Consider the following 27,816-nt stretch of genomic DNA (forward strand, 5'->3'; position numbering starts at 1 on the left):
GAAAGTCCAAATGTGGAATATGGTGTCTTAACATTAGCAATGAGGACATCAAAAATGTCTGTGTGAGAAGACCGTGCCAGTGCTCCTTTAAGGCGAGGTGAGGCAGCGGCCTTAGGGTGTCAGCACTCATGACACAAAATAACCAGCATTGGCAAAGCAAATATGTCCCGCTTACACAAGGTATTGGCTTGGTCAAAGTTTTGTTGGCTTGTTGTACAGCAGCACAGTCAGCAGGGAGGGAAGATGGGGGCAAGCCACCCTGGACACTGGAGTGAGGGATGAAGGGTGGGGGCGAGCCAACACAGCCAGAGGTTGTTTCCAACACCGACAGACAGAACATTGTGAAGACTTAAGGGAGGCTGGCTTGGGGCTGACACATGATCTGAGGCCAGGGGAGTTTGCTGTTGCTGATCTGCTCCTGTAGATGGGTGAAGATTGCTTTTTTGATGTTTTTAAGTATGAACGGTAGATGAGTGATAGGATGAAAGTTGGCATGATTAACTTGGTCCAGGGTTGGTTTCCCCAGCAGTGGGATCATCTCTCTGGTCTTAAGGGGGTCTGGGAAGGTTCCTCGGGCGAGAAAGAAATTGAAGATGATGACCAACTGGCAGCTTTCTTCTGAATGTCTCCCAATTATTTGGTGCCATTGCTACTCACCTGCCTACCATGATTATTACCTAACTGGTAGCATCTCGAACTAGCTTCCTAAGGCCATCATGCTTTCCATTCACTATGCCCTGTGCATCCATGCATAATGCACGGGCATATGGTGGAAATCGAGGTTATCGGACAGGAGGTGATTTATCTCCACGAAAGTTTTTTAAACGTGCTACTTTTCAACTAGTTTATACATGGAAAGTTTCAGGGTAATCCATCAACCGGGGGCTGAGAGAAAAGGGGCATTTTCCGGATTCATTTTTCAATAGGGACTTTAGGCACAGCTACAGCCTAAATCGCTGAACGGATTTACACCAATTTTGGCACAATGCTAGATCTTGGTCCAGAAAGAGTGTTTTTGTGTTTTTTTTAGGAATTAATGCTCAAAATCCCTGTATATCTAAGGACGCGGAGCCTCCACCTTGCCTGACAGATCTCAAGTTGTGAACTGATTGGCAGCCTCCCCCTAACCATGAAGTGGTGGCAGCCATCTTAAACTCAATTATCAGTCCTGAGTCCTAAAAAAAGTTTTTCAAAAAGACATAAGGGAGCAGGGAATGGATACCCAGAGGAACCCCACAGAGGGCCCAAAAATGTGCAGCAAATTTGCAGAGGATCTGCAAATCCATGACAGAATTAAAAAAAAAAAAAACAACCGCGGGCAGGAAATTGAACATGCTCCCTCCGGCTGGGAGCAGACTTTTGATCTGTTTCACTGCCCGCATCGACGCAGGAAGGGAAATAGATCAAAATATTGCTCTCGCCCAAGGGTGAGCGCCCTGGCACCCACCTTTATTGATGCAGGCCCTGGGAATGGTGTCCCCGTGTCCGATTATGGCTTGGGAAGGTGGGCCACGCAGCCTCTCTCCCCTTTATTTCAAGGAGTGGCCCCGAGGGAAGAGTCCCCAGTGCCTAACAAGGCTCATGGGGGAAGGGGGGTGAGTGGTTCCCCTCACCTTAAGTTACAAAAGCGGCCCTGGGGGATGGAGTCCCCAGGGCCTAACAAGGCTCAGAGAGGGGGCCATGCCGCCTCCCCTTTAATTAAAAAAACAAAAGACCCTGGGCGGTGCGGTCCTCAGGGCCTAAAGAGACTTGAGAAGGGGGCTGTGCGACCCCTCCCCTGTTTTGTAATTTTTGGCCCAGCGGTGGTCTCCCTGGGGCCTGCAATGGCTTGGGCAGGAGGGCCTAATGCATGGGTGGGCCAACCCCACCAATTTTTGCAACTATAAAAATCCCTTCTGTCTCATGGGATTGCTACCCTGGGAGGGGGGAGCAGACTGACCTCTAGGCCTGTGGGAAGAGGGAGGAGCACTAGCCATTTGCGAGGTGGGCAGAAAGACTGCTGGGGGATATTTGATGGGTTGGCGGCTAGGCCCCATGCCTGGGAGGGACACCACCACCCATTTTGGCACAAAAAATAAAACCTGATGTCTAGTGTGCTTCCTATCATGGGGGCAAATTGGAGGTAACAACCTCAAATCTTTCCCTAGGGGTGAAGAAAGATTTTTGGGCCTGGGGGGGGATCAGTTGCCCATTGCAAGGGGGACGACCGCACCCCCCTCAAAATACTCTCCCTGGTGATCTAGTGGGTGGATCTCTGTTTGTGGATTGCCCAACTGCAGCTTCCGAGGCTAAAATGAATAAAAGCTACAGAGGGATTCCTGCATTTGGTGCCAGGTTATGCTGGAGCCGTCTTCAGCACCAGTGCTGAGGTGCTGAGGACTGCTCCAGCACGTCCATGGCACCCAAGAGGTTAAAGAAAGATGTCTCCTCTGGTCATGGATTTAATGACCCAGGAAATGTACAGTTTTTTATTTTTAATGTAAATGGTCCCGGGGGCTGCTGGACTCACTGCAGCTCCGACATCATTAAAAAAGGCGTGACTGTCCCCCCTCCGTGAACTAGGGACACCAGCAAGCAAAAAATAAAAAATAAAGTTTCTGTCATGTGCCTGATTTAGGCACAGTAGGAATTAGTAGCATTCTTGCATGTACACATATCCTGTTCCTAAAGTTGCCTTCTCTTTGCCACATTAACATTTTCCACATATTTTGCATTCGTGAGGCTTGGACTGGTTTCACAGAAAAACTGACCTTGCTGACGCAGAACACTTCGTGAGAGTACTATCGCATTGCCTTGGCATTTGTGCAAGGCCTCTCATAAGCGTAATACAAATGTGTTTTGTATTATTAATCATTAATAGAGGCCAACTATTACCCAGCGGGCATCTTGGTGCTGATAACTTATCATTATAGAGAAAATTCTTTTAGAAGGTTAAAACTGGGACTACTTCACCACAGCCATTCTTTGCCAGGGGAAAAGTCATGTTTTTAAGTGTTTCCTAAAGCTTAACAGGTTTTACATACATATGGCTACACAGCGATCTGTAGAACACAAACAATGGTTGCCCGATCACAATGTCGGTCCAAGGCCGGCCCAAGGCAATAATGGTATATATATACAGGTGACCAAGCTCCCTTGTGGAGCGAAACGCGCCATGGATTGACATTAGGTCTTCATTTTCCCTGTGAATACATTTTTACTCTGCTTTTCACTTGACAACTGCTATTGTGTCCTGATTGCTACGAGTGTTGGAGGTGATTTTGGAGGTCCTGGTCTTCCCTCGCCGTGCATTGGCGAACAGGAACATTGTCGAATATATATATATATATATATATATATATATATATATATATATATATATATATATATATATATATATATATATATTTTCATACTCGCTTGGCGCCTCAAAATTAAAAAGAAGTGGTGAATATTTACATCTTAGTGGGCTTGCTCTTTCCAGGCGAACTAATGGTTGGAGATGTACGGCGCAGCCTGAGCCGTGAGCAAGGTCCCGCTGCATTTCGGTGCAGCCCCGTTGAGGCGCCAAGCGACGCTTTGACTTTGGGAAGGATGCGCCATATGGAACAAACACTGCGAGCATACATGGCAGCATCTGGTGAAAATTGCCACCCACTGGGGATTTAATTTTGAAAACGCGAGCCAGGAGACGGCTACTCACTGAGGTAATACAGAACCACAAGATCCAGAATGCCATTGGCCACGCCCATCAGGGCGGGGATGTGAAGTACAACGTGTGGATAAATGTTGCCGCGACCTGAACTCTAAGCGATTCCTGTTGCCCCTGACGAAGTGCTACCTCGCACGAAACGCGTTGGGCTTAAACTACGGGACAATTCTGCAAAAGCACTTGATGTTGTTAGTGCGTGCCTTGTTTCCATTAAAAGAAGTGGTGAATATTTACATCTTTGTGGGCTTGCTCTTTCCAGGCGAACTAATGGTTGGATATATATATATATATATATATATATATATATATATATATATATATATATATATATATATATATATATATATATATATATATATATATATATAACTAACATAATCAGAGGAGTCACTTATGCTGATCTCAGGGGGTCCCTGCATGCTGAAGCTTTCGCCTACCAGCTGTGAAGGGTGTGTCTAGTTTGTGACAAAGACGGGGTTGTGCACTCTTACCCACCAGGTAAAGGGTTTAGATCATCCAGATGGGGGTTTTCTTGGCAGACAATACATTCACACCCTAGACACGTAGGTTAGCGTTAGCATTGTTAACGCATGCTTGATTTTTATAAACTTTCATAAGTATGCATATATAACCTGTCTCAACAATATGGTGGAACTCTCTGTGTTGACACTCATTATAACTTTTCTCTGCTTCTGTCTATTAATAATCGCAGGTCATATATTCTATACAAGAATCGGTCTGGTTCAATAAATATTAAAGACGCCCCTTTGTGTATTCTTTGTATATTTTGTCTGAGCAAAAGAAAGCATGAGTGACTGAGCGAAAGTTGGAAGTCTGGCACCATGGTTCCTGAGGGAACAGAGTTGTCATATTCAGTGGTTGCCAGAACCGTTCACTCCCTGTTTAGGTTTAGGGGGGCTAACAATGGCACTGCTTGCTAGCTGGTCCAAAGGACAACATATCCTATGAGTGTGCATGGAATCAGTCTGGCACCAGCCTAAGTTTCTGTTGTCCGCAAATGTGAGGTTCCTACTGATTGGTGGAAACTACATGACTCTTACAGGGTATTATGGGGCGCTCCTTCCTAAAAGCAGTGAACAATGAGTGCCTCTTATAGCTCAATTATTCACTTTTTTTTCAATGTTTACTGTGAGTGACTTGTTGCCCAACCGAGCCACCCATATATAATGGTTTAAAGGCTAGGGGGTGTGCAGCTACGGCATACAAACATATACCCATATATACTTTTTAAAAAGGGTATTGGGTGTGCAGCCCCCTCTCAGAGCCTTTCCAGGCCCCAGGGTACCCATTCTCCACAATTGGATTTTCTTAATAAGGAAGGGGTGACATGTGGCACCCCCTTGGCAAACCACAAGTGGCTCTGGGGCCTTTTAAAAAAAATAATAGGCGGAGGGGCACATGGCCCCACCTGAGCCACCAAGAGCTTCAGGAACTCCATTCCCCAGGGTATCTAGTGGGTGCCTCAGTGCTCACTAAGAGCACCCATATGCTACTAAATGGGGGGAGGGGGCAAAATATTTGCTTTTAAATTCATTTACGACCCTCCAGTGTGCCTCAGAGGGAATGAACCAGTCTTGACATGAGAAAAACCTCCATGCTGCTGAATCTGCTCGGAAAAGTTCCAGCTCTGCAGACCCACACTTCATTTACGTGGGTGGTGCTGTCCTCCACCGCCGGATTTGAGAAGCAAATATTGTGTCAGAACTCGGACCCCACAGGAGGGGATTTATTAACCCCTTCTGCGCTCGTGACAAGGTCAGCTCGTCATGGGCGTTACCTGCGCTGCGCGTGTGACGAGCTGACCTTGTCACGAAACGAGGGTTTTTGCGAATCGCAGCGCGCAGCGGGAAAACCGCTAGCGCGCATGCGGTTAAGTAGCACTACAATTCCCAGCATGCATGAACAATCAGGCTCAACTGGGAGCAGCATGCTACACTGGGATAAAAGAATAAGTTGTGTGCAGCCGTGCACTGATAGCTTTCCTTATGATTAACCCGTTCGCTGTGGGTGTCGGCAAACCGCCGTCGCGAGCACTACCTCTGTAGTGCTGCACACGTCCTTTGGCCGACATGGACACGCCCGCTCAATAGAACGCTCCGCACTGGCGCGGAACGTTCGAAGCAGCAAACGGGTTAAGGAGCAGTGGCCCCGACACACGTCAGGGAAAAACGGATTTTAACTCAAAATGAAAAAAGCTGGTCTTGTTTAATAAAGTTCATATTGAACAATCCCCCATGGAGTGGCGTCCTCGAGCTCAGGGCACCTTTTGGTAAATACACATATGTTTATGTATATACATGCAAAGGGCTCCCAATCAATTTGATCTGTGCCCCAATTTGTGCCACCCCTCTAAAATTATGCAATATTCAAACCTGCACGCAGCTCCTTCTATAGGAAATATGCCAGTGTAGTCTTCAATTATGTCATTGGGTATCTTGGTATTGCTGCTCTTGTTCTGTGGCTTTTGTGTAGCGAACAATAACCCTTTAGTATGGCATCCAAACCCCTTTTGACAGCAATAGGTTGATTCTCCAGGCCCTTTCTGAGGTTTCCTTGTCAAACATGTGTACAGTGACTTCAACAACTATCTTATTCATTATGTCCTATGTGATGTCATAAATGATGGCACGTTTCTGCAGTGCATTTGGAGAGGTTAAGCATGTTTTTCTCATTTGTGCATTATATACCAGTTGTGTATTTGAAGCATACCATTGACATACTAAGTTGATTATTTCCATGATTTTTCAATCAAATGCCCAATGCGAAATTGAGAAGTTCACTAGCCCACTGAGTCCTCATATTTCTGTAGTCCCACCCAGAAAGGGCACCTCAGCCAGCTACAGCGAATGGTGCATTCGCTGTCTACTGTTTTTTGTTGTTGTTGTTTTATTTTATTTTATTCCTTAGCCTTCAACAGCAGACGGTTTAGAGGCCACTGCTTCACATTTGGGAACCTCTGCCCTGGAGAATTTAGGGACCCAAAGGAGCCATGCCAAACGCTTTCATACCAGCATACATTACACCAGGCAGCATAATGAAACTGCCTGGTGTTAGATGCATTTGTATAGCACACAACTCACCCAGGAGAGCCCCTGGCACTTTAACAGGAGGTGTATAGGCTGAGCCTGGGTCAGAGCTAAATGAAGAGCCAGGTCTTCAGAATTTTGCAGAATTTGTGAGCGAAGGAGTAGACTCTGATGAGCAGGGGCAGGGCGGTCCAGGCGTTAGGAGCAAAGTAGAAGGCACAGCTGCCATATCGGGTTCTGCGTATACTGGGGGGGGGGGGGTGAGAGTGGGAGTCCAGCTGAGCTGAGGTGTCTAGGAGGTTTGTGGAAGTCTGTGGATATTGAGGTATGTGGGGCCAATGTTGTGTAAATCTTTTAATGTGTGTGGGGGAAGTTTGAAGAGTGCTCATTTGTGGATTGGGAGTCAGTGGACGGCCACAGCAGGTCGCTACCACTTTGCAAAAGCTGCCACTAAAGTACGAAATCTACTCAAGTGGCAAAAAGAAGCAGCACCATCTGGCATGCTGCGTGGGGCTGTCGGTGCTGATTTTACCCCGCAGGACAAGCTCCCAGCACTAAAAAACAGACCAGAATTCGGCGGCTCACAGAACTCCTCGAAATCTCGCAGAGTTCCTGGGTAACTCCACGGAATTCTGAGTTTCGCCCAACCCTAATGTTGAGTAATTGAATGCCTCACCTTACCATTAACTGGCATTTGGCATTAGCAGGGTTCATTCTCGGTTGAGCTGGCACCATCCCCTTTGTGGTGAATGTCCAGGTCTGATATGAGGTATTCTGAAGAACCTTGTGCTCCTGCTCTAGACAGCACACATTCATAATGCATTATATTTTGCTTGCGTCACCGTGCTGTTTCATTTACTCAAGAAAGATGAGATTGTTATTATCTAGAAACAGTGATAAATGGACAAGGGTGCTCTGAAATGAGAGCCTGGCCTCCCTGTCATTGCTGGTCCAGCTCCCTAACTAATACAAAGTGCTTCAATCACTCCTGGCAGAAACCAAAGTATTGGCTCTTGGAGCTTTCTAATGACACACTAAACTCTCAGTTTTATAACTGCAGCATCCCACATTACTTGAGGCATTTTCTTGGTACAGAGACACACCTGAACATAACATCACCTGATGCCTGTGGTGGCACCCAGCAGCATCCCTAATCACAGGTTGAAGAAGTCTTCCTTGTGGCAGACCAAGGCGGAGAACCAAGGATGCCCAATCTTGACTCCATCCCATGCCTCTTTCTTCCTCCACCCTACACTTCCTGTTGGCTTATGTCACTCTTGCAGGTTCTGTTTCTTTATCCCTGCTGTCTCCTTCTGTCACGGTTTTCCTATCTTTCTCTTCCTCCTTCTTTCTCCCTTTTCCTCTTTTCTCTCTTGTTCTGGGTAAAAATGTGATAGTATGAAATAAGTACAGGATCTTAAAACTGAGTGATGTTGCTCATCCCTTCAACAAATTAAGTACAGCATCTACATTGTTTTTGACAGGAAGTTGCTACACTTGTTTTGTAAGAAGATGACATTACCAATGGCATCCTTTCTCTATTAGCTGTGGAGATGTTGCAGCTAAAAATAAACTATAGCATGAATCGTTTACATTATATGTATGTTATGTTATGTTAGCGCACTATCACCCAGAAGGGTATCCTGGTGCTGAGCAGGTGTGCTTATAGCTATAAGCCATGAAGGCGGTTCCTGTGAATCCATTTTAACTTTGACCTACGCCTCCATCAATATGACGGAGCCGTACAGTAAAGCAACAATGTTTTTTTAATTTGTTTTTTAAACTAAATCCCTAAGAGGGAATTTACTTGAAAATGAAAAAAAACAATGCCTTCCTCTTCATGGGAGCCTTGAGGGTCTGGGTTTCAATGATAAAAGAAGCTAGAGCATGTCTGGTTCTTTCTTTCAGATTTATTAAATAAAAATAGTTTGAGGGGCTGAACGAAAATTTGGACATGCTGGACATGTCTTGAATAACACTAGGTAATGTAAATGCGGGCGTCCGCTCCACGCAGCCCGTCGCATTCACTTGATAGGATGTTGGGAAAGGTTCTCATCAGCTTCCTGCCTTCTAAGCACAAGCCCCCTTTCCAGCTGTGTCTACAGCTGGCCTCATCTAATGAAGACCTTTCAGATTCAAGGTGGCCACTGGCCAGAAGAGTGTACAGTACTGCAAGACTCTGCTGCAGTTCCACAGAAGCTCTTGTCTTTTTTTTTTAGAACTTTTCTCAGAAAGTCTCAGTGTGCCCAATCAAACACCCAGAGCAGGTTTCTCCGGGACAGCCTGGGCATTGGTGGTCACACACAGCAGGAATCAGAACATTGAGAGCCATGTTCTCAGAGATGTTCTGATCAGCAGTAATGGTGGTTCCTCAGTCCTGTTGCCTAGTTACACTAGGACTGTGTGAGCCCCTTTGTTTATTTTATTCTAGATGTCTCTCTGCTTAAAGAACAGGGACACCGTACCTTCGGTCTCCCAGAACTCTACTCCGCCTCCCTCTGGTTTTCTTGTTCCTTGCTCCTTTGGCCACCATGCTGGAAGTCAAGCATTTCATAACTGGATGCATCTGGACTGAGTAGTAAGAGGTTAGTGTTTGTGTATTCAGACATTATCTCCGCTGAATGGACTCAAAATCCTAGAGCTGTGAGGGGGTAATTTGTCCTCATTGATATAGCGCGTAGTTTGTGCCTGCTAGCCGGTTTACTACCTGCAGAGTAAGTGTCACTCAACACTGTCCCTGTTACCAAGATGTTATTGAAGGATGTCTAGCTCCTCCTTATATCGAGTTACCTAAAAAATTGTCGGATATGGTTGCCAGGAGGTCAGTGTTGCCCACCGTGTAAGTGAGCGATGGTACCTTCACTGCTTAGGGTTCAGGGCATACCTGTGCACAAACTTTTTGGGGCAGAAAACTATGTGTTTGGCTTATATACAGCAAATGGCACAATATGGGGTGAGCCTGATGAATCAACAAACAATGCTGTGTTCTAAAGATTACCAGGCTAGACCTCAGTTTCTTTTGGCCCAACTTTAGCTTGTAAACAATTATATCACTCTAATGTATTCTTTCATGATAACTTATGATTGTCAAAGGTAGACCTAGGAGGGATGAGTCGTCGTAGTTCCAATTTTCAGGATAACCGTTGAATGTGGAACTGGTTCACATTCGGGTACATTGCACTTATATCTACCTGGCTTGGATATCCTGCCATTTATCGTCCATCCTGGACCCATGTTGTGCATCGCTGTTTTAACGTATAGTACCTCGGACCACATCTGTCTCACTAGCTATGATTTGGCCCTGTCCAATCAGATTAACTGCTTCAATCCTTCACTATTTTAAGCTTCTGCTCCTAATGATTGTCTAATTTTATTATATTATCTTTCGGCTTAACAAAGTAAATCTATGATCTATACGTATGTATGCCTCGGTATCGACACAGCACAAACCTAGCTGTAAAGGTGGAGAAGTGTGGCTCAATGGTTAGAGTGGCAGACCCTGATGCAGAGGTCTGGCCCGGGACCAGGGTTCAATTCCTGCCTTGGCTGGTCTTGGGCTCATAATTCCTTGGACCTGATTTCTCGCCTCGGTGCCTATTCTAATCATGGGTCCCACTCTGCAACTCTGGGCAATAGCTTGCTTAATCTCCACATCGGCCCCCACAACGCTAAGGATGCCTGGCCTCCACCTTGGGGGTGCCCAGGAGTGGACACCTCGCAGGGAAAGCCAGGATGGGTTCCACAGCGGTATTCGTACAAGCGCCTTGAGACCCTTGCGGGTGAGTAGTGCGCTATACAAGTATCAATTTACATTTACATACAAGTATCAATTTACAAGGATGGGAGACATGCCCGTATTTTTCCAAGAGTTCCACCAGAGAGAGTAAGTCCGCTCGATAATGAACATAGTGCAAGGAGACACCGGCGTAGAAAGAATTTGGGTGTCACAGACCTCCTATGTATCTAGGCTATTCGTCGGGTGGAGTCTCTCACCGCCATGTCCCGAAGGTTAACGACCAGAGCACACAGTGAGTGGGTCTGTGAGTGGATGGGATCGCCTTCCCAGGTGGCACCTCAAGGTGGACACTTTATTGCATCCCTGCAATGACAGCAATCATCCTTGTTCGCGTGTTATTATGGTGTAGGGTAGACGACGATTTACTCTGCAAAGATCAGAACAATAAATCCTTGAATCGGTCCAGCCTCCTGTGCACCCTTACAAGCCTTGTGACCTGTGATTTTCATCTTGCTTCTCTTGGCGGTGGCACCATCACCAGACCTTACAATGGATGAACACCACAGGGCTTCCCGGCACTGTTCCATCCATGCATACAAAGCCAAGAGTCCACGCCTGAGGAGAAAGTCCTTTGATGGTTGGTGATGTGCATTGGTGCTAAGCCTTCCCACAGATCTTTCGAAGTGAGTGCACTGCATGAAGGCACTCAGCAAGAGTGGAGAATCCTCCACCTGCCTTCTGAATTTATCTATGTAGATGTGCATGAAGCTACTAAGAACGGCACTTGCCCCATTCTGTGATTTGACACCCCATCTCCCCTAGGTTCCAACATGGAAACCCCTGAATATGTTGGGTTATTCATCATCACGCTCTTCCTCTTAGGAGAGCTCTCTCTCCCCTGTCTCTCCTCCCTCTTAACAAGAGGAGAAGCGTGGCTCAATGGTTAGAGCGGCAGACCCTGATGCAGAGGTCTGGCCCGGGATCAGGGTTCAATTCCCGCCTCGGCGGCTCTTGGACTCAATTTCCCCGGACCTGATCATTCTCGCCTCGGTGCCTATTCTAATCATGGGTTCCACTCTGCGACTCTGGGCAATAGCTTGCTTAATCTCCACAACGTCCCCAGCAGCACTTGGATGCCTGGCTTCACCTTGGGGGTGCCCAGGAGTGGACATTTCACAGGGAAAAGCCAGGAAGGGTTCCACAGCGGTATGAGTGCAGCGCCGGGACGCCCCGTCGCTGGGGCAGCCGTGCGCTTTACAAGTACAACACATTTACACAAGACCTGGTAGACAGATTCCAAAAGAGCGTTCCTACACAGAATCATTCTCTCCTGCCATTGCCACCCTCTGAGGTTGGTACTCACCTTGGCATGCCCCATTCATGCTTGTCGTCGATGAATGAGAGATTGGTCTAGGTCAACGTCACACTGGATCTCAGGCTGCGACGGGTGGACCCTTCCTACGCCCTTTCCTATAAATATCGCCGACTCGGGAAAGTTAGTCATTTTGTGTAGCAGCAAAGATTATTTTCATGTGAGCTGCAATTTGGATGGACTATACATTAAATTTACTGCTTTGTGTTTTGAAATGATAGCTATAAACAGGCACCTCACTGTGATTACACAAAAAAAGCGATAGTTCATGAGAGTACGGACATCTCGGAAAGAGAACAGAAGATGGATAAAGACAACTAAATGACATGAGAAAAAAATGAAGGTATATCCCCTTCGACGCTCATGACGAGCTCAGCTCAGCTCGTCATGAGGTACACATCTCGTACGCTCATGACGAGCTGAGCTCGTCATGAACCGCTGGTTTTTGCAAACTTCAGCGCACCGCGGAAATCTGCACCGCACGCATGGTGTTAAAAGTACAAGGGATCAGCATGTCAACATCAACACCTATACCTTATGCCTTAAAGAAGACGCGCAGTCTTTGAGCAAGGGTGTGGAGGCTTGCCTTTTTTGCAGGTTTGCATCTTGAAATCAATGTAAAGCAGCAACAATTCTCAGGAAATGTGTGATCTACAGTAAATAAATAAATCCGTATTAGTAAAACGCAAACTACTCACCCTTACGGGTCTCAAGGCGCTGTGGGCCATCGTGGAAATTAAGTGAGCTATTGCCCAGACACATGGTGCTGGGCAGAGCTGCAGCCGGAGCCGGGGATCGAACCGTGAACCCTGTGCTCCGAAGTCAGCTGCCCTGGCCGCTGCACCACACCGCTCCACAGGACAACATCAGTACATTGAAGTACTTCCGGCCGGTGACTATCGGCCAGTCCTGGCTTCTGGGGCTCGCAAGTCCATGGCGATTAAGGGAAAAGGCTCAAATATATACCACTGCATGATTAGTGCTGGGTACTGGAAACTAGGTCTGGTTACGGCCATCCTCACAATGGGCCAGTAGACTGCCATGTACTAGTTATCATGTGAACACGCAACACAGTTTATTTCCCGCTTTGGGTCCAAGCCTTGGGGTGTGTCTTAGCATAAATGGTTGTAAGGAGTTCAGATGAACCTTGCAAAGTACCCCTCTGCCAGCCATTAACAATATGTGAGCTCTGCACAAAGAGCTAAAAATCTCCTAAAACTGAGGTACTCCCTCAGTCAAACTCTCTCCTGCGACTCCAGCTCTCACTGCGGGAAGTGACCGCCCTCAGTCAGGTTGCACTTCCAGTCCCTTTTACCCAGTTTGTAAAGTTCACCCAGCACAGTCACTCTATCGTGTCCAATGTTTTTACGAGGCCTCGGCCAAATTGTGATGCGGGGCCCCTGGAAGCTTCTCCCATTTTTGTCAGATGCTGTATGCACGTTTCTAACTAATAAAAAATAATGTACTCCAGTGAAGGAGAAAACAATGTGTCTGTCGCCATCTAGTAGTCTGGCCACAAAAGTTGCCTCTTTATTATTGAAGATAACACATTTGCCTGCAACTACAAATGTACTAATAAGTGTTGCAGAAAAAGCGCGGACCTGGGGCCTAATGCTCCCTCGTCCCCATCTTTTAAAGGCCCTGCAGGGAGACTTCTGGCGCCAATGGGTTCTGTTGGCCTTTGACGTCTTCCCAAGTGGGATCATTTGGTGTGCAAAAGCAGCATAGCTTGCTTGGCCTTTTCGATAGGTACTCAATACAACACAACTTAACACGTGCACACTGTGCACTTTTTATTTGACGCATCCGCACTCGCTCTGGTATGTGAATGCAATCAGTTGTAGGTAACAGCAGACTGATGACCACCCAATGCACTTTCAGCATCCTGAGGGGGTGATAAAACGCCAGCGCACAGCACATATGGTAACTTTTGTCCTCTGTGCAGTCAGCACTTTTCTTCAGTTAGTATTCTTGTCGGAACACTCTATTCCAATCCTAGAGAGTCACATAGAAAATTCTCATTTTATTTCTTTCAAAACACAATGCTCCACAGCCGATGCGCGTTGCGCCCTATGCGGTCTTCCTCAAGGCTTGTTCACAATATATTGAGCACTAAAGTCATGCCATCACAGGTTAGCCAATGTACGAGATTCTTTGTATAAGATTCACCGTAAATGTAATCACATTCAGTCGAGCAAGTGAAATGGAAGTCGTCAAATTCTCTTTAATTTCAATAATCGTGGAGCCATGATAAGTTCCATCATGAATGTACTGCAACCTTGTCAATTATCCATACGCGGCTCCTGAGGGGGTGGGAAGGAAGTCTACTCCAGGCGTGTCAGTGTTCACAGAAGCACACGGGGAAATTACATTTTCTGCACAAAAGAACACCAGTTCTCCCTTCCGCTGACTTGGGACTCCAGGATCAGGGAGAGAGTGAGAGAGAGAGGGATAGAAAGTGAGCAAAGGACCCCGAAAATCTGTCACCAGACGTGGAACAAATTGAAGCAAAGTCCCTAATTACCTGGAGTCTGTTTGCAAGACGTGGTAATACGTCTGCCGCGCCCCTGATTTTGGTCATTCACGGCTACACCCCGTCCATACTCCTACACTTACATCCTCTTCCATGCCAGGACCTAATTTCTGCACCCCGTGTGTAATAAGAGCATAAGCTTAAGCTCCTCCATCCAAAGTGGAGAAACAAAGAAACTGAGGGCCCGATTGACAAATATATTTTTTCTCACTTACTCTTGAAGTAATCCTGACTTACTCTTGGAAATCACAAATATGTTAGGTGTACAATCAGAGTAAGACGCACCTACTCACAACATCATTTAAGCAAAGGTGTCTTAAATGCATAAATGTACATTTGGCTCACCTTTGCACAGCCCTAATTACCCACCTTGTTGAAGTCTGTATGTGTCTGTTTAAGAATGAGCATACTCCTGGAAATCTACAACCGACCTAGATTTCCATGAGTGATTTTAGGATACTTTGTTAATCTTCTGAAAGTCAGAAGTTTCATCTGAACTTTGGCAACTCATGTGGGAGCAAATTTGCATCTTCGCACAAAAACTTTTTGTGAATCAGGCCGATTGTAGCTACCTTATTCTACACACTCTGCAGCATTTGTGCCTTTGTAAGGGAAACAGTGAGCTCAATATTGCTTCAGTCTATCAGTACCTGGAAACATCTGGGCCCTTATGGGGCATGTCTTGTAACTTAAGTGCTGCTAATCGAGTTTTTGTGTGCAGTTTTCATCAGTAATTCATTTCTTTGAATGGGATATTAAAAGAAATGGGCATATAAGCATGATGGATTTTTTTTAAACTCTGATATTGAGTGAATTGAAATAACTAGAAAAAGAAATCAATGACATTACCAGTTTGGTTTAAAGAAGGATTACACGCAGTGCATTAATTTAGATTAGACTTTTATGTACCAACTTTTTAGGTTATTGGCTTATGGCAATGAAAATGCGTTGGCAGAGAACCAGATCCGGCTCAATAATTTCCAGACCCGCAGGCAAAATTACATTTTGTTGTTTGGGCACTCCAGCTCCACTAGCAACAGGGCATTTTTTAAGCTACGTTTTAAATCTGGCGCCTTCTTATGGCCATTAGTGATGATGCAGTAAGCCAGCTGCTTGTTTGGCTTTGATGTAGCAGTGGCTTGTGCTGAACATCTGCTAATAGGTCAAAGGTCCTGAGGATTCTTGAGAAAGGGATGACTGCAGAAATAACAGGGATTGGTGGAAACGTTTGTCTTCTAATAGAATTCGCATGATTTGCTTAATTTCTAATCACATTTGCCACATTATTACTCTCTTACAGACAAGGACATCTCAAGGATTTGGGGGGCTCTGGGCCAAACATACTTAAGGTGCCCCTGCTCGGAAATGCTTTGAATTTATGATCCAATTTCAGCTCTTTGGCCAGGTCACTGAGAGAGCACAGGCACACTCGTCCACATTCTAAATGTGTTTACATCTAATAACCAGGGATAGTAAGGTGTGTTTTCAATGTTGTAACCCAGCAGCAACTCATTAATATGACTGCAAATAATCTCTGTGACAAACTACAATTTCTCAAATATGATGTCCTGTTTTGATCTAAAATAACTTTTTTAATGAATGTTGCATGAAACATAAACACATTTCTATACCCAATGTCTGTAATATGCAATAGACTCTTACACATCACCCACATTAAAAATAAATTAAAGGAAAATGTTAAGAATTATTCATGGTCATCCAGGAAAGACTCTCTGCAGAACAGAGCTGGTTCTATCGGGGGGGGGGGGGGGCTGAAAGGCAGGGGCCCTGGGACAGAGCCACTTTGCCTTAAAACGTTTCTGTTTACAGAGCATATGTTTAGAAGAAATCACTTATTTGAATTCTTTTTTGTAGTACTCGATAAAGCGCCAAAATTGTGTCAGGGGACAGCAGAGCACTTTATAGAGAACACTTTTATGGGAGTAGAAGGATCTTGACATGAGATGCTGTACACAGAAAAGTAAGGTGTGTGGAGTCACAGAAACCAGCTTCTCATGGGGAAGGGCAGCGGGAACGTGTGATTGAGACATTACTGGACAGCTCGCTGCCCATTTGGTTTTTACCTATTTACATTACACATGTTTATAACGGCAGGCATAGGGAGCTAACATAATTGAACCAGAATGACACACTTTTTAATTACACGCCAAAAGCCGGCTTAAAACCCAGGGCTGTAGGTTCAGCAGCCAAGATAGACCCCCCTTCAACTGGCAAAGGATTCCTAAAAATAGTCAAATAAACAGATGAGCACACAGCTGGTTGACAACAGCTGTATTGTATACAAAAATAAACTATTAAACATAAACGAGCGTGGAGAGCACGGGGTGCGTTTGATGGCTGGCAGACTGCCTTCTTGGCGCTCTATCCTTATCTAAGGAAGCTGGGGCGGCTGTAATTAGTGATTTTGAGAATTAGGATTTTTATCATCCGACTGCAACCCAGAGCAAGAGAGAGGAAGGCAGAAAGGGCGAAAGAGGAAGCAGGTAAGAGTGGCAGCGGGGGTGGGGGACCCCGCAAGAGAGAGGGGAAAAGGAGGAAGTGTGGGCTGGTGGGTGGAAGACCATGAGGTGGAGTCCAGAGTGGGATGCTAAGGCAGGCTGGCTCCTGAGAAACGCTTTGCGCCACTACATGTATATTTATGTATTAATTCATCCGAGGATGCACTACCACCTTTCATGGCGCCACACTATTGGGGCTGCTGGCTGCGTTGGGCCTGTTCTATGGGGTGTCTCATTGCATCATGCTAACAGCAAGCGAAATGTTTGTGACGGAACGAGCTCAGAATGAAGGCAACATCCAGGAGAAAGAGCTGCATGTTAGTCCTCATTCCGGGCGCGGTGCAGGGGTGGGAATACCAGCGTACACCGGTGCCAGGCCTTGGAATCCTGCACCAGCCCTGGTATGCCTGTGCCAGCCCTTGGATCCCTGTGCCAGTCCTTGTATTCCAGTGCTAGCCCTTGGATGCCAGTGCTAGCCCTTGGATTCCTGTGCCAGCCCTTGGATTCCTGTGCCAGCCCTTGGATTCCCGTGCCAGCCCTTGGATTCCTGTGCCAGCCCCTGGATTCCTGTGCCATCCCTTGGATCTCTGTGCCAGCCCTTGGATTCCCGTGCCAGCCCTAGGATCCTGCGCCAGCCCTGGTATGCCTGTGCCAGCCCTTGGATTCCTGCGCCAGCCCTGGTATGCCTGTGCCAGCCCTTGGATTCCTGTGCCAGCCCATGGATTCCAGCGTCAGCCCTGGTATGCCTGTGCCAGCCCTGGTATGCCTGTGCCAGCCCTTGGATTCCTGTGCCAGCCATGATATGCCTGTGCCCCTTGCACCCTGTAGCTTGTACTCTGGTGCTAAAAGGGTTACCAGAAACGATGGGCAGGCAGCAGACTCGAGGCGAGGGGGTTCTAGGGGCAGTTGGAGCTGCTGGTTGACGATGCTCCCCACAGGGGCAAAGCGCTGCTCCCCAGGCAGGTTGTGGCCCCGGAACTGAAGCCTTACGCAAGGAGCCCCAGGATTCAAGAGTTTGGCCTTATGTACAGCCAGGTTTGAATATCCCCACCTGGGCAAACTGTGGTGGCTGCACTTCTTATTTCTTTTCCCATAGTCTCCGACCAGCCATATAGAATGTTCACATCATGATGATGTATTAGAATGTTACAGAGCTCTTGAATTTCAGTTGTAAGCTGGGGCTGAGCTGGTACCATCCTGCTCCTGGTGGGGTTTAATATTCCATTACTTTTTACTTAATGAATGTACAACTATCTTGCACCACCTTACTTAAATAAATATCTTCATCATGTACGTGGATTCCTGATCTTCATTCTCTACACAAACGCTCCCAGAATCTCAGAGCCTCAAAGCCTTCCCAAGAGACTGTGCAAGCAGTGTGATCTCACTCTGAGCAACCATGGAGCCCTCGGCCATTGATTTCTGAAGTGCCAATGCTTGTTTGATGTTCACAATACCAACATGAGATGTGCATTTCCATCTCATGATCTGGATGGATGTTGATTATATAGGTTGTGGCTATCCCGGATATCTGGCATAGTTCAGACTCTGAGCTCCAACGCTTGAACGCTTGGCCTTCCTTCCAGACCATGGGTACTCACAAATATGTTCCCAGGGGCCAAAAAGTTTGGTTTTTGGTGTGACCGAGGGCCGCACTGAAGTCAGCCAATTGGCAGTTTGGGAGGGGGAGTTGGGAAGCAAAGCATGTATATCTAGTGGCTGAACTGCACAATGTGAAACCATAAAACATGGGATCATTCCTGCTTGACTACTTAACCAAATTGTGTGATCCTGGACAATTGTTTTATTTCACTTTACCTCCTTTTTCTTCAATATTATATAGAAAAGGATCTCAAAATACGTGACTTCAGGATGTGTGCGGTACAAAACTTTTTCATGTGTTTGATTTAATTAACCATAATATAGCAACCCAGGCCTCCCAAAGGGTGCACACAGCAAGTGACTTGCCTCTTAGTTTACTATTACTATTACTATCAGGATAGGCAGAAGCATGAATGTTTCTAAATTTATTTTTTCGAACTCTGACTTTAATAAAAAAAAACCTTAAAAATACTTCTCAATGTACTAATATAATCTGATGTATTAAGGTTTAATGCTTCTGCATGTTAATGAAACACTTTTTGAACTTTGAAGAGACCTTCAAATATTTCACATTTGCTGCAAGAGGTCTTTAAAAATGAAGGTGTTCCTAAAGTTAAGCAGTGCAGGACATCCTAGTTACTTCCTTTCTTTAACTTTAAAAAATCTTGCCCATTTATGTAGAATCTTTTTTATGTAAGTGCTGAGTCGATTAAATAGAAGCCTAGTGCCATTTTCACTGGGGGAGGCGGGTATGTAAAGGGCAAGGTTGCCGCATACCCCCCCCGAGCCGTACTTTGAGTATCACTGTTCTAGAGCACAAGCATCTGCATACATTTTGGATATCCCGGTGTGGTGTCCGCACCGCGATATACAAAATGGAAGCCTGTCCATCCTCAGTCCCCCAGCCGCCGTCACATACCTTCTTTGTTTACTCATTGAGAACATTTAAATATCTCTTTGCTAATGCAGCGCCACTGTCTTTTACTTTTGCAGAAAATCAAGCGGGCGCCATCTGATGAGGAATGCTTCTTTGACCTACTCAGTAAATTTCAGAGCAATCGAATGGACGACCAGAGGTGCACGCTGGAGGAGAGCCCAGGAGGAACGGGGGAAACTGCCCCTACGCCAGTGCCCACGCTGCGTAAGTGCTACCACTAAACCTTTGAGGGCGGCATTGACCTGATGGGAAATGTCTGTAGCCGCAGTGCAACCCGAACCACTGAGACGGGAGAGTGCCCCTGATTACGACATCTTGTCAAACTCCCTTTTCCAGAACCAATTTGAATCCCATATTGGCTTTTTTGTCCTACTAGTCTGCCAGGCGGGTGGTCTAATGATGGAAGTTGAGATGTCTAGTTGGTTATTTATGGTTACTATGTGAATAACCAATTCTTTTACATATGTATCGCCTGGTAAATGATACATAACTGGTCCATGGTGCCTTTGGGCAAAGATACTTGGGCACAATACATGATGAGTGGGCACTCTGTGGCACAGCAATGGCCGGGCAAGCGTTATGTGGCAAAGCCGCTGATGGTCAGGCATACTCTGGTACAGTAACGTGGCGCCAGAAATCTTGAGCAGACACTCATTGGCCCAGTTGCCGACGGGCAGGCATGCGGTGGAAGCTTCTAGTTATCGTGTTGTGTGACACAGTATGTGATGGGCAGCATTTTTCTAAAGTTACACAGCAATGGATGAGGGTGTTCTTTGCGTTGACCACATTTTATATATTTTAGATATTCTGATAGCACATTATATCCCGAATGTCATGTCATCATGTAGGTCTGTGTCTGCAGTAACTCTCATCGGCATAGGAGCGATACAGGTACTGCGATTGTCACGGCTTGGGGCATGTATGAATTCCGAAGGGCAGGTTCTCCACCACACTGGTTTTGATGGTCTTGTATAGCTTGATATAATGTGTGATGTGTGTTACTCAGTTTATCCACACTATGGGGCCGATTAGGATGGCGGACGGACTTGCGTCCGTCCGCCACCCCTGAGTAGGAGGGACTGTCCGCATGGGCAGCGGCGGTCCCTCCGTGGCAATTAGGATGTGACCGCCAGGGTGGCGGTCACATCCTCTATTATTAACATTGCGGCGGGTGCAGCTTCAAGCTGCACCCGCCGCAATGTTAAAAATGCATGTGTTGCATTTACATGCACAAAGCGGCAGGCACCGCACGGTGCCTGCTGCTTTGTGTACGCAAATGCAGGGGGGTACCATAGGTACCGCCCATGTGCACCCCCCGCCCCCCATTCACCCAGGGGGCCCGCAACGGGCCCCCAAAGTGAATGTCCGTATGCTTTTCCATGGCGGAAAAGCCGCCGTGGAAAAGCATATTTACACAAACATCATAATATGGCGGACGGTGTCTCATAGACACCGCCTGCCATGTTATAGCTTTTCCGCCGCGGTCCGGAAAAGCGGCGGACGGAATTCCAGACCCACCAGCCATCCTAATTTGGCGGTGGGTCTTTGGAGTCTCCGCCGCGGTTTTTCCGCATCCTCCAGGCCAGCGGACACTTCCGCCGGCCCGGAGGATGCGGAAAAACCGCCATCCTAATCGGCCCCTATGTGTGGGAGGGTATACTCAGACGTGAGTCCCTTGCTCATTGCACCATCAGGATTCAAGCAAGCCGGGCCGAAGAAGGCTGTGATGCCAGAAACCGGTCCCTGGGAGCTTGTTTCCTTCCCAGTATAAGAATTGGCTTGGTAGTTTGGTTTGCCCTGTTCCCATCATGCACTGGGACAGGAACAGACTAATTTGCATATAGCCAGGTTCTGAGCTGGGATGGTGCAGTGAGCTAAAAAACGGTGATGGATTAAAACCATGATCTATTGACTTGGTAAGAGTATTCTGCATCATTCAGAAACTCTGTCCATCACCACCCCCCTTTTCCAAAATTTGTTACTCATTTTAGTACATGAGGTATGAGTGTCACTGTTGTGTTAAGCAATTTTTTCTGAAGGTTATGATTTCCGCAAACTCCAAAATAGTATTCTACGCACTGTTTTTCTTACATGTTAGAGTTACCAGATAATAAAGTGTCACTAGGGCACAACTTTTGCAATCCTTAGATTAGATTTGATTGTGATTGGTGAAAGGATTCAATTAAATTAAAGCAACACTTCGCTTCCCCAATGCACTTCTGTTGAAAATGAAAACACACACCTCAGACAAAAGAGTCTTTCTGCTGAAAATTTCACAGTGGAAGATTTTGGAGCCCTTTTTTGATACATATGATAAATATCTCTTTAGACTTTTACCCCATCAACGAGCTATTACAGAGATACATGTTTTGCCCCGTTTGCTTTTGGTCTCTGATTTTGGTAAATGACAGCAGTTTAGTATCATGGAGCAACTTTAATGTATTGCGAATTGAAGTGGATTTTCCACTTTGTGGTTCTTTCTACTTCATCTGTCTACGACTGGCGTTCTTGAGAGCCACTGGTAATGGGTCGGTATTTATCCTCATTGGGTCTATGTGGTTGGGCGTGTGCATGCATACATCTTGATTGGGCTTGGGTATTGGTTTGTATGAATTTTACATGGTTGAGTTTATTCATGTTTTTGTTTGTATGCTAGCTTTTGGATGTGTCTGCAAGTGTCTTTGCTGTCTAGGAGTGGGCATATGTTTGTTGTATGTGTATTACCAGATGGGATTTGAAAATGTGTTTGCTGGATTTGAATATGAGCTACTATGTGTGTTTGGTAACTGGTGTTAAGTATGAGTTTGTATGCGTCTTCGTTCAATTTCAATATCTTTGTGTGTGTGTTTTAGTTGATTGGGTTGAGTGTCTTTGTATGTGTCTTCATTAGGTTTGTGTATGAGTCTTACATGGTTGAGTTTGCAATGCTTGTTCGTTTCCTATCTGGATGACTTCGGATATGCCCCTGCATGTGCCTTTTCTGGTTGGGGGGCGGTGGGTATATGTTTGTGTGAGTCTTGTTCCGTTTTGTATCTATATTTGTGTCGTAGCTAGATGAGTTTCAGTAGGTCTGTATGCATGTTAGTTTATTTGTTGGTGTCTTATCTCTTTTGTCATTAAGCTGAAAAAGTTACTCACTTGCTGTGAATGCCCTTCCATCGAATGTAGCCTTACTGTAATAGAGTGACCAGATCTCGCTGCGTGGGCGGACCTTGGAGTCTGTGTGCACTGCGATTTGCACAAGTCTAATCATGCGAAAAGCTTCACCGACTCATGTCCTTGAGGTAGAGATGGCCACTGAATATGATGGCATGTGCGACAGTGCTTGAAATATAAAATGTGTCAGATTTCATGATGTAGCAGTGGGTCATCACCAGCTCACAGGTGGGGGAACACCTGGCCTTGATCCTGTTACTTAGACTAGTAGTACTTCCTAGGCACTTCTCACTGTCTTTGCCGTAGAGCTCCTGCAGTAGGCGAGCGCTTGGAGCATGGCGTAGGATATCAAACCAAAGGCTCTACATTTCCAGGCCACTGTCTCAGCAGCTGACTTCCAGGCAGGGGGTCTGTGTCAATGCTCATCTTGGTTCCAATGATCTCTTCTTGCTTCTTGCCAACTCCCTTGAGAGCCTCACCAGCAGCAGATCAATATATCTCACCTTCCGCTGTGTGCATTAAAGGTGCTGCGCAGCAGCGGGGTCCTTTACAGCGTATCAGCACAACCAGCACTCATTAGGTCTGGTTACTGACAGGTAAAGCTGCAAGCCAGGCTTTTTTTTGGTGCAAATTCTTTAAAAAAATTAGATACAATTTGCTTCCGAGGAGGATGACTTTTTCACCACATGCTATCGAGTGTTTGGTTTATCATGCCACTTCCTGTGGAGTTCGACTATTGGGCTTCCATTGTGATTTTACTTCTCAAAATTACAATGAATCGTCAGACTCTCAGTTAGACTCAGTCAATCCCACAAGTCACTGATGGATTCTAAACACAAAGCGATTTTTTTTATTTCAATGGCAGCACAATAAACTAAGGCTCTCTGAAAAAATATTTGTCCAACTCGCGGATGAGCCTGACCCTAACATGGCCTCCTAATTGCTTCTATGTAACCAGTGGAATGGCCGTTCCGAAGTCTCAAGAGACCTCTGCTTTTTCGGTCTGTTTTTTTAAGCTCATGGCAGCTTGTCTTCCCTGCCTACCGTGATGAGTAGCTATATCCTTTCATTTTCTTTTGTGCCCGGGTATTTATTAATTTTGACTGGCTATTTTTTCCCCACCTTTATGCCAAGTTTAAAGAGCTGCTTTCGTTTCTAACTCATAAAAATATAAGTAAGTATATCACGAAGACACTCTTCCTCCTGGGACCTCTTTATGGTTTTAGGGGCCCTGGGCCAAGCATATTTTGAGGGCCCCTTTTTGGGGTAGTTGAATTTATGATCCAGTTTGGGCTCTTTCATTCCCTCTTTGGCCAGGTCACTGACAGTGCACGTTACCACTCGCCCAAATTCTAAATATGTTTACGTCTAGTATTCAGGGATTGTGACGTGTGTTTTCAATATTGTACTATAGCAGCAACTCATTCATATTCATGCAAATAATCTCTGCGACACCCTCCTATTTCTCGTGGATCATGTTTTGTTTTAATATTGCAGGAAACCTAAATACAACATTTCTCTACAATACGTCTGTAACACACATCACTCACATTAAAAATAAATTAAAGTAAAAAGATATTTAAAACAATCCAGAGCCCCCTGTGCCCATGCCTGAAAACGTCTCTCGCCCTCTTTTCCAAAGAAAGAAAATTAAGACTATAATGAAAGTCCCTTAGCTTCCAGACCTTCATTTAACTTGGTTGAATAGCAAAGGTACTTTCATAATAGTACTTCTATTTCTACTGTTTTGAAACATTGGTAGGATAGCAAGGGAGCCTTCAGTATGGCATAGCTCCCTTTCTATTTTACTTTTCTTTCACACACTACAAACAAAGTTCTACAATAAAGGTTCCTTGACTTTCTGACCTTCACTTTAATTGATAAGATAGAACAGGACCTTTTTTAGTCCTGCGTCATTTTCTTTCTAAACTAAAGGGTGATGACATAGACATTTTCATTACAGTTCTGCTTTTCCTTCTATCATAGAAACAAAAGCAGGACAATTATGACAGGGCTCTTGCTATCTGACGTTCTTGCTAAAGCCAATAGGTCTACCTTTTATCTGCTAACATATACTAATACCATTCTGCTTAAGAATTAGCATATTAAACCAGACCTTTTGGCTTTACACTGTTTATTTTTAATATGAATACATACATTTTAATAATGTGGTGTAATTTCTATATGGTTACCAGTGGTGAGGTTCAGGAGAAGATACATTTTGGGTAGATTTAAAGGTTGCCCACTTTCAATATTAGAGCTAAAGCTCAGGTAGTGAGTGGGCATGCTGTGGAACTGGTGGGCAAGTTTCATGGTTTGGAATAGGGCTTTAGCTTATGTATTGCCTACAGGGCATGTTTTCAATGTATAAAATATGCTATACTCATGGTCACTGGAATTATGCCGCAGGAGGGGTCCAAATTATGCGGCAGGGTTGAGTAAATTATACGACAAGAAAGGCAAATTATGCAGCACATTTTTTCAGTAGTATTACTTCATTATTTTGTAGGAATTGGCTGCACCACGTTAGTACCAGTTTAACACCCAAATATACAAATAGGCAACGAAAACGTGACCAGTCCAGCTTTACAACCCCCCCTCCCATACCATGGGAGAAAACTCACAGGACGTCAGGAACATTAGTAGTTTGGTTTTGAAAAATTAAAAAGAATTGGTGGGTGAATGCTTGAAACATAGTGGATGCTCAGCAAACCTCCCATGACACCACAAGAGCAGCCATGGTGGCCCTGATAGCAGAGTATGGCAGACGGTCGTCCGTCAGGTGGTGGGCATAATGTCCTCCGCCACCCTGACAGAATGACAAACAATTAATCAGACCCGAAATCTTCATGCAAGTGATGTCCTTCTCAGAGAGATATGATGTCAATTAGAGAGTGGTGCTCACATTACGGTGACCGTGATTTCTCAAATGAATACCTCAAATATCCAGGGGCGGCTCCTCCATGTGGGCGGAGGAGCGTCGCCTCACTTCTTTCTCGCAGTGCGAGAAGCAGAAACATAAAATGGTATTATAAATGCGAGAAGGCAGAAGGATTTGGTTGGTGGCAGGCGGGTGGGTGGTCCTGCTCTAGGGCAGAGGAGGAGTGGCTTGCCCACTTGGAGGGCACAGACTGTTTGCCCCAGGGCCGACCAAACCAGTCATACGCACTCTGTATTTTCTCCATGTAGGCTGCATGCAGCCTACATGGAGAAAATGACCTCCCCATAGACGCCGCTGTTGATCGCGTCCCAACCAGTTACAACGCTGCCATTGCAGCGTTGTGATTGGCTGAGGGGAAGGGAGTGAGGCTGCCTGGGCTGCTTCCTGTGAGGAGCAGAGACGACGTGGGACCGGACCGGGCTGGTGAAGGTAAATTAACTTTAAAAAACAAATTAAACCCCATCCTCCCTCCCCATGCAACCCGTCTCCCCCCCCCCCACCTGCTTGTCATGCCAGCCGCGACTGCAAACATCCCGAATGCCCTTTGCACCTACTATGATAAAATCAAAAATTTCCATTTGGCATATTTCCTGTTTCAATTCTGTAGGTTAAAATTATAATTTATTATGGGCAAATCCTGACTTATGAGTAACCTACTTCAACATGTGGGACCCTTGCATATTCAGAAAGCACAGACATGGCCCCTGGGTCTAAGTATAAAAGAGGAGAGTGCTGGCGTGTCCCTTTTACAGGACGGTTTCCCTCACCCACCCAAAGGTGGCATGCTTCATCATCGGGTAACCTCTTCGCTTTGCGAACCTAGTTGCAATGCGGGCTGCAACCCCCTCTCTGAGAGGGAGGAGCTCAGGGATGTTTTGTTTATGAGAAAGTAGATGTATCTTAAAACCTGTAGATGACCAGGGTGTGGTGCTAAGAAAAGAGAGTGTGTGTGAGCTAAAACAGACTCTGTTGTATGCCAAGAAATCTTTATTGGAGCATCCAGAGGTCAGGAATAAAAAGTGAGACTATGATAGGAGGGTATTCAACCTCCAATAGAACTGTGGGGGTCGACATGTTTCAGCATATTACCCTCCGTAGAGGTGTGGCCGCTTTCTTCAGGACCAACGTGAAAAAGAAAAATATAAGGTGACATTTCCAACCATACCAAACTCTTTAAGTGGAAAATATATACATCAATTAAAATTGCATTAGCAAATGGTGCGAATCGCAAAATTCGGCCGTTTGCGAATGCAATTCCAATTTTTGGGATGCATTATAATTTTTGTGATTTTCGCAATTTAAGAAATCACAACGATTTCTTAAATTGCGATTGCATTTAAGGAATCTCAAACTGAGATTCCTTAAATGCAATGCATCAAACTTTTAAAATTTGCGAATTCGCAAATAAGGGGAGCAAATTATCATGAAGTTGACCTTCATGATAATTTGCGAAAACTTTGAAAAATGCACTAAAGTGCATTTTTCAAAGTTCCATTTTACACACACACATGCCCTTGGGGCATGTGTGTGTGCAAAATGTACTTATAGGCAGATTTCAGGGGTGCAACAGGGTGTCCTTTGGACACCCCTGCACCCTTGAAATTGCATTCTCAATTTGCGAATTTCTAATGGTGAATCGCAAATTAAGAATGTCTTCCTATTCATTCCTATGGGCCCCTAGGCCCATAGGAAGGGATGGGGAGGTATTCCTTAATTGCGATTCTCAATTAGAGAATCGCAATTAAGGAATTTTAAGAAATCACTATTTTTTTAGCGATTTCTTGATGCATTGCAGTTTGCAATTCCTTAATTGCGATTCCTTATTTTTCGCAATTAAGGAATCGCAAAATGCAATATTGATGCATGTGCCCCAAAGTGCTAGGCTTCTTCTAACATACACTTTTTTTCACGCACTCATAGGACAAGAAAACAAACTTTAGCACTAGGTGTTCATAACTAAGTCATTCCTGAATATAGCTTACCCATATTTTCGGGTGAACCAGTGACACCTTAAACCTTGGCACAGAAACTCAAGGTGGTATCCAAATCCTATTGGGAAACACAAGTGGGGATAAAGGTTTGACTGTATTGCACAGTCATAAAAGGCACAATGTACACAGTTGACTCAAGTCATATGAACGAACTTTGATAGTGGACCTGCACATGAACCTGTTCTTTCTGAACAGAAAGAACCCAGAAGTCATGTAAATTTAAAAGCGAGAGTGCTTTCTTGTATGTAAATTACTGCAGACAAGCTTATTACAATCAAAAAGGAAGGTGAG

General features: G+C 45.4%; 1 protein-coding gene across 3 annotated transcripts in view; it reads left to right on the plus strand.

Moving 5' to 3' along the window:
* Positions 1-27,816, plus strand: part of LOC144754271 (G-protein-signaling modulator 1-like) — a 764,693-nt gene that overhangs the window by 715,959 nt on the left and 20,918 nt on the right. For all 3 annotated transcript variants that reach the window (XM_078641901.1, XM_078641898.1, XM_078641900.1), the window contains exon 12: positions 19,494-19,641. In XM_078641901.1, coding sequence (XP_078498027.1) covers positions 19,494-19,641 — 148 coding nt within the window. The remainder of the gene's footprint in view (positions 1-19,493; positions 19,642-27,816) is intronic.

Source organism: Lissotriton helveticus, chromosome 5_1 (assembly GCF_964261635.1).
Source record: "Lissotriton helveticus chromosome 5_1, aLisHel1.1, whole genome shotgun sequence".
Lineage (NCBI taxonomy): Eukaryota > Metazoa > Chordata > Amphibia > Caudata > Salamandridae > Lissotriton > Lissotriton helveticus.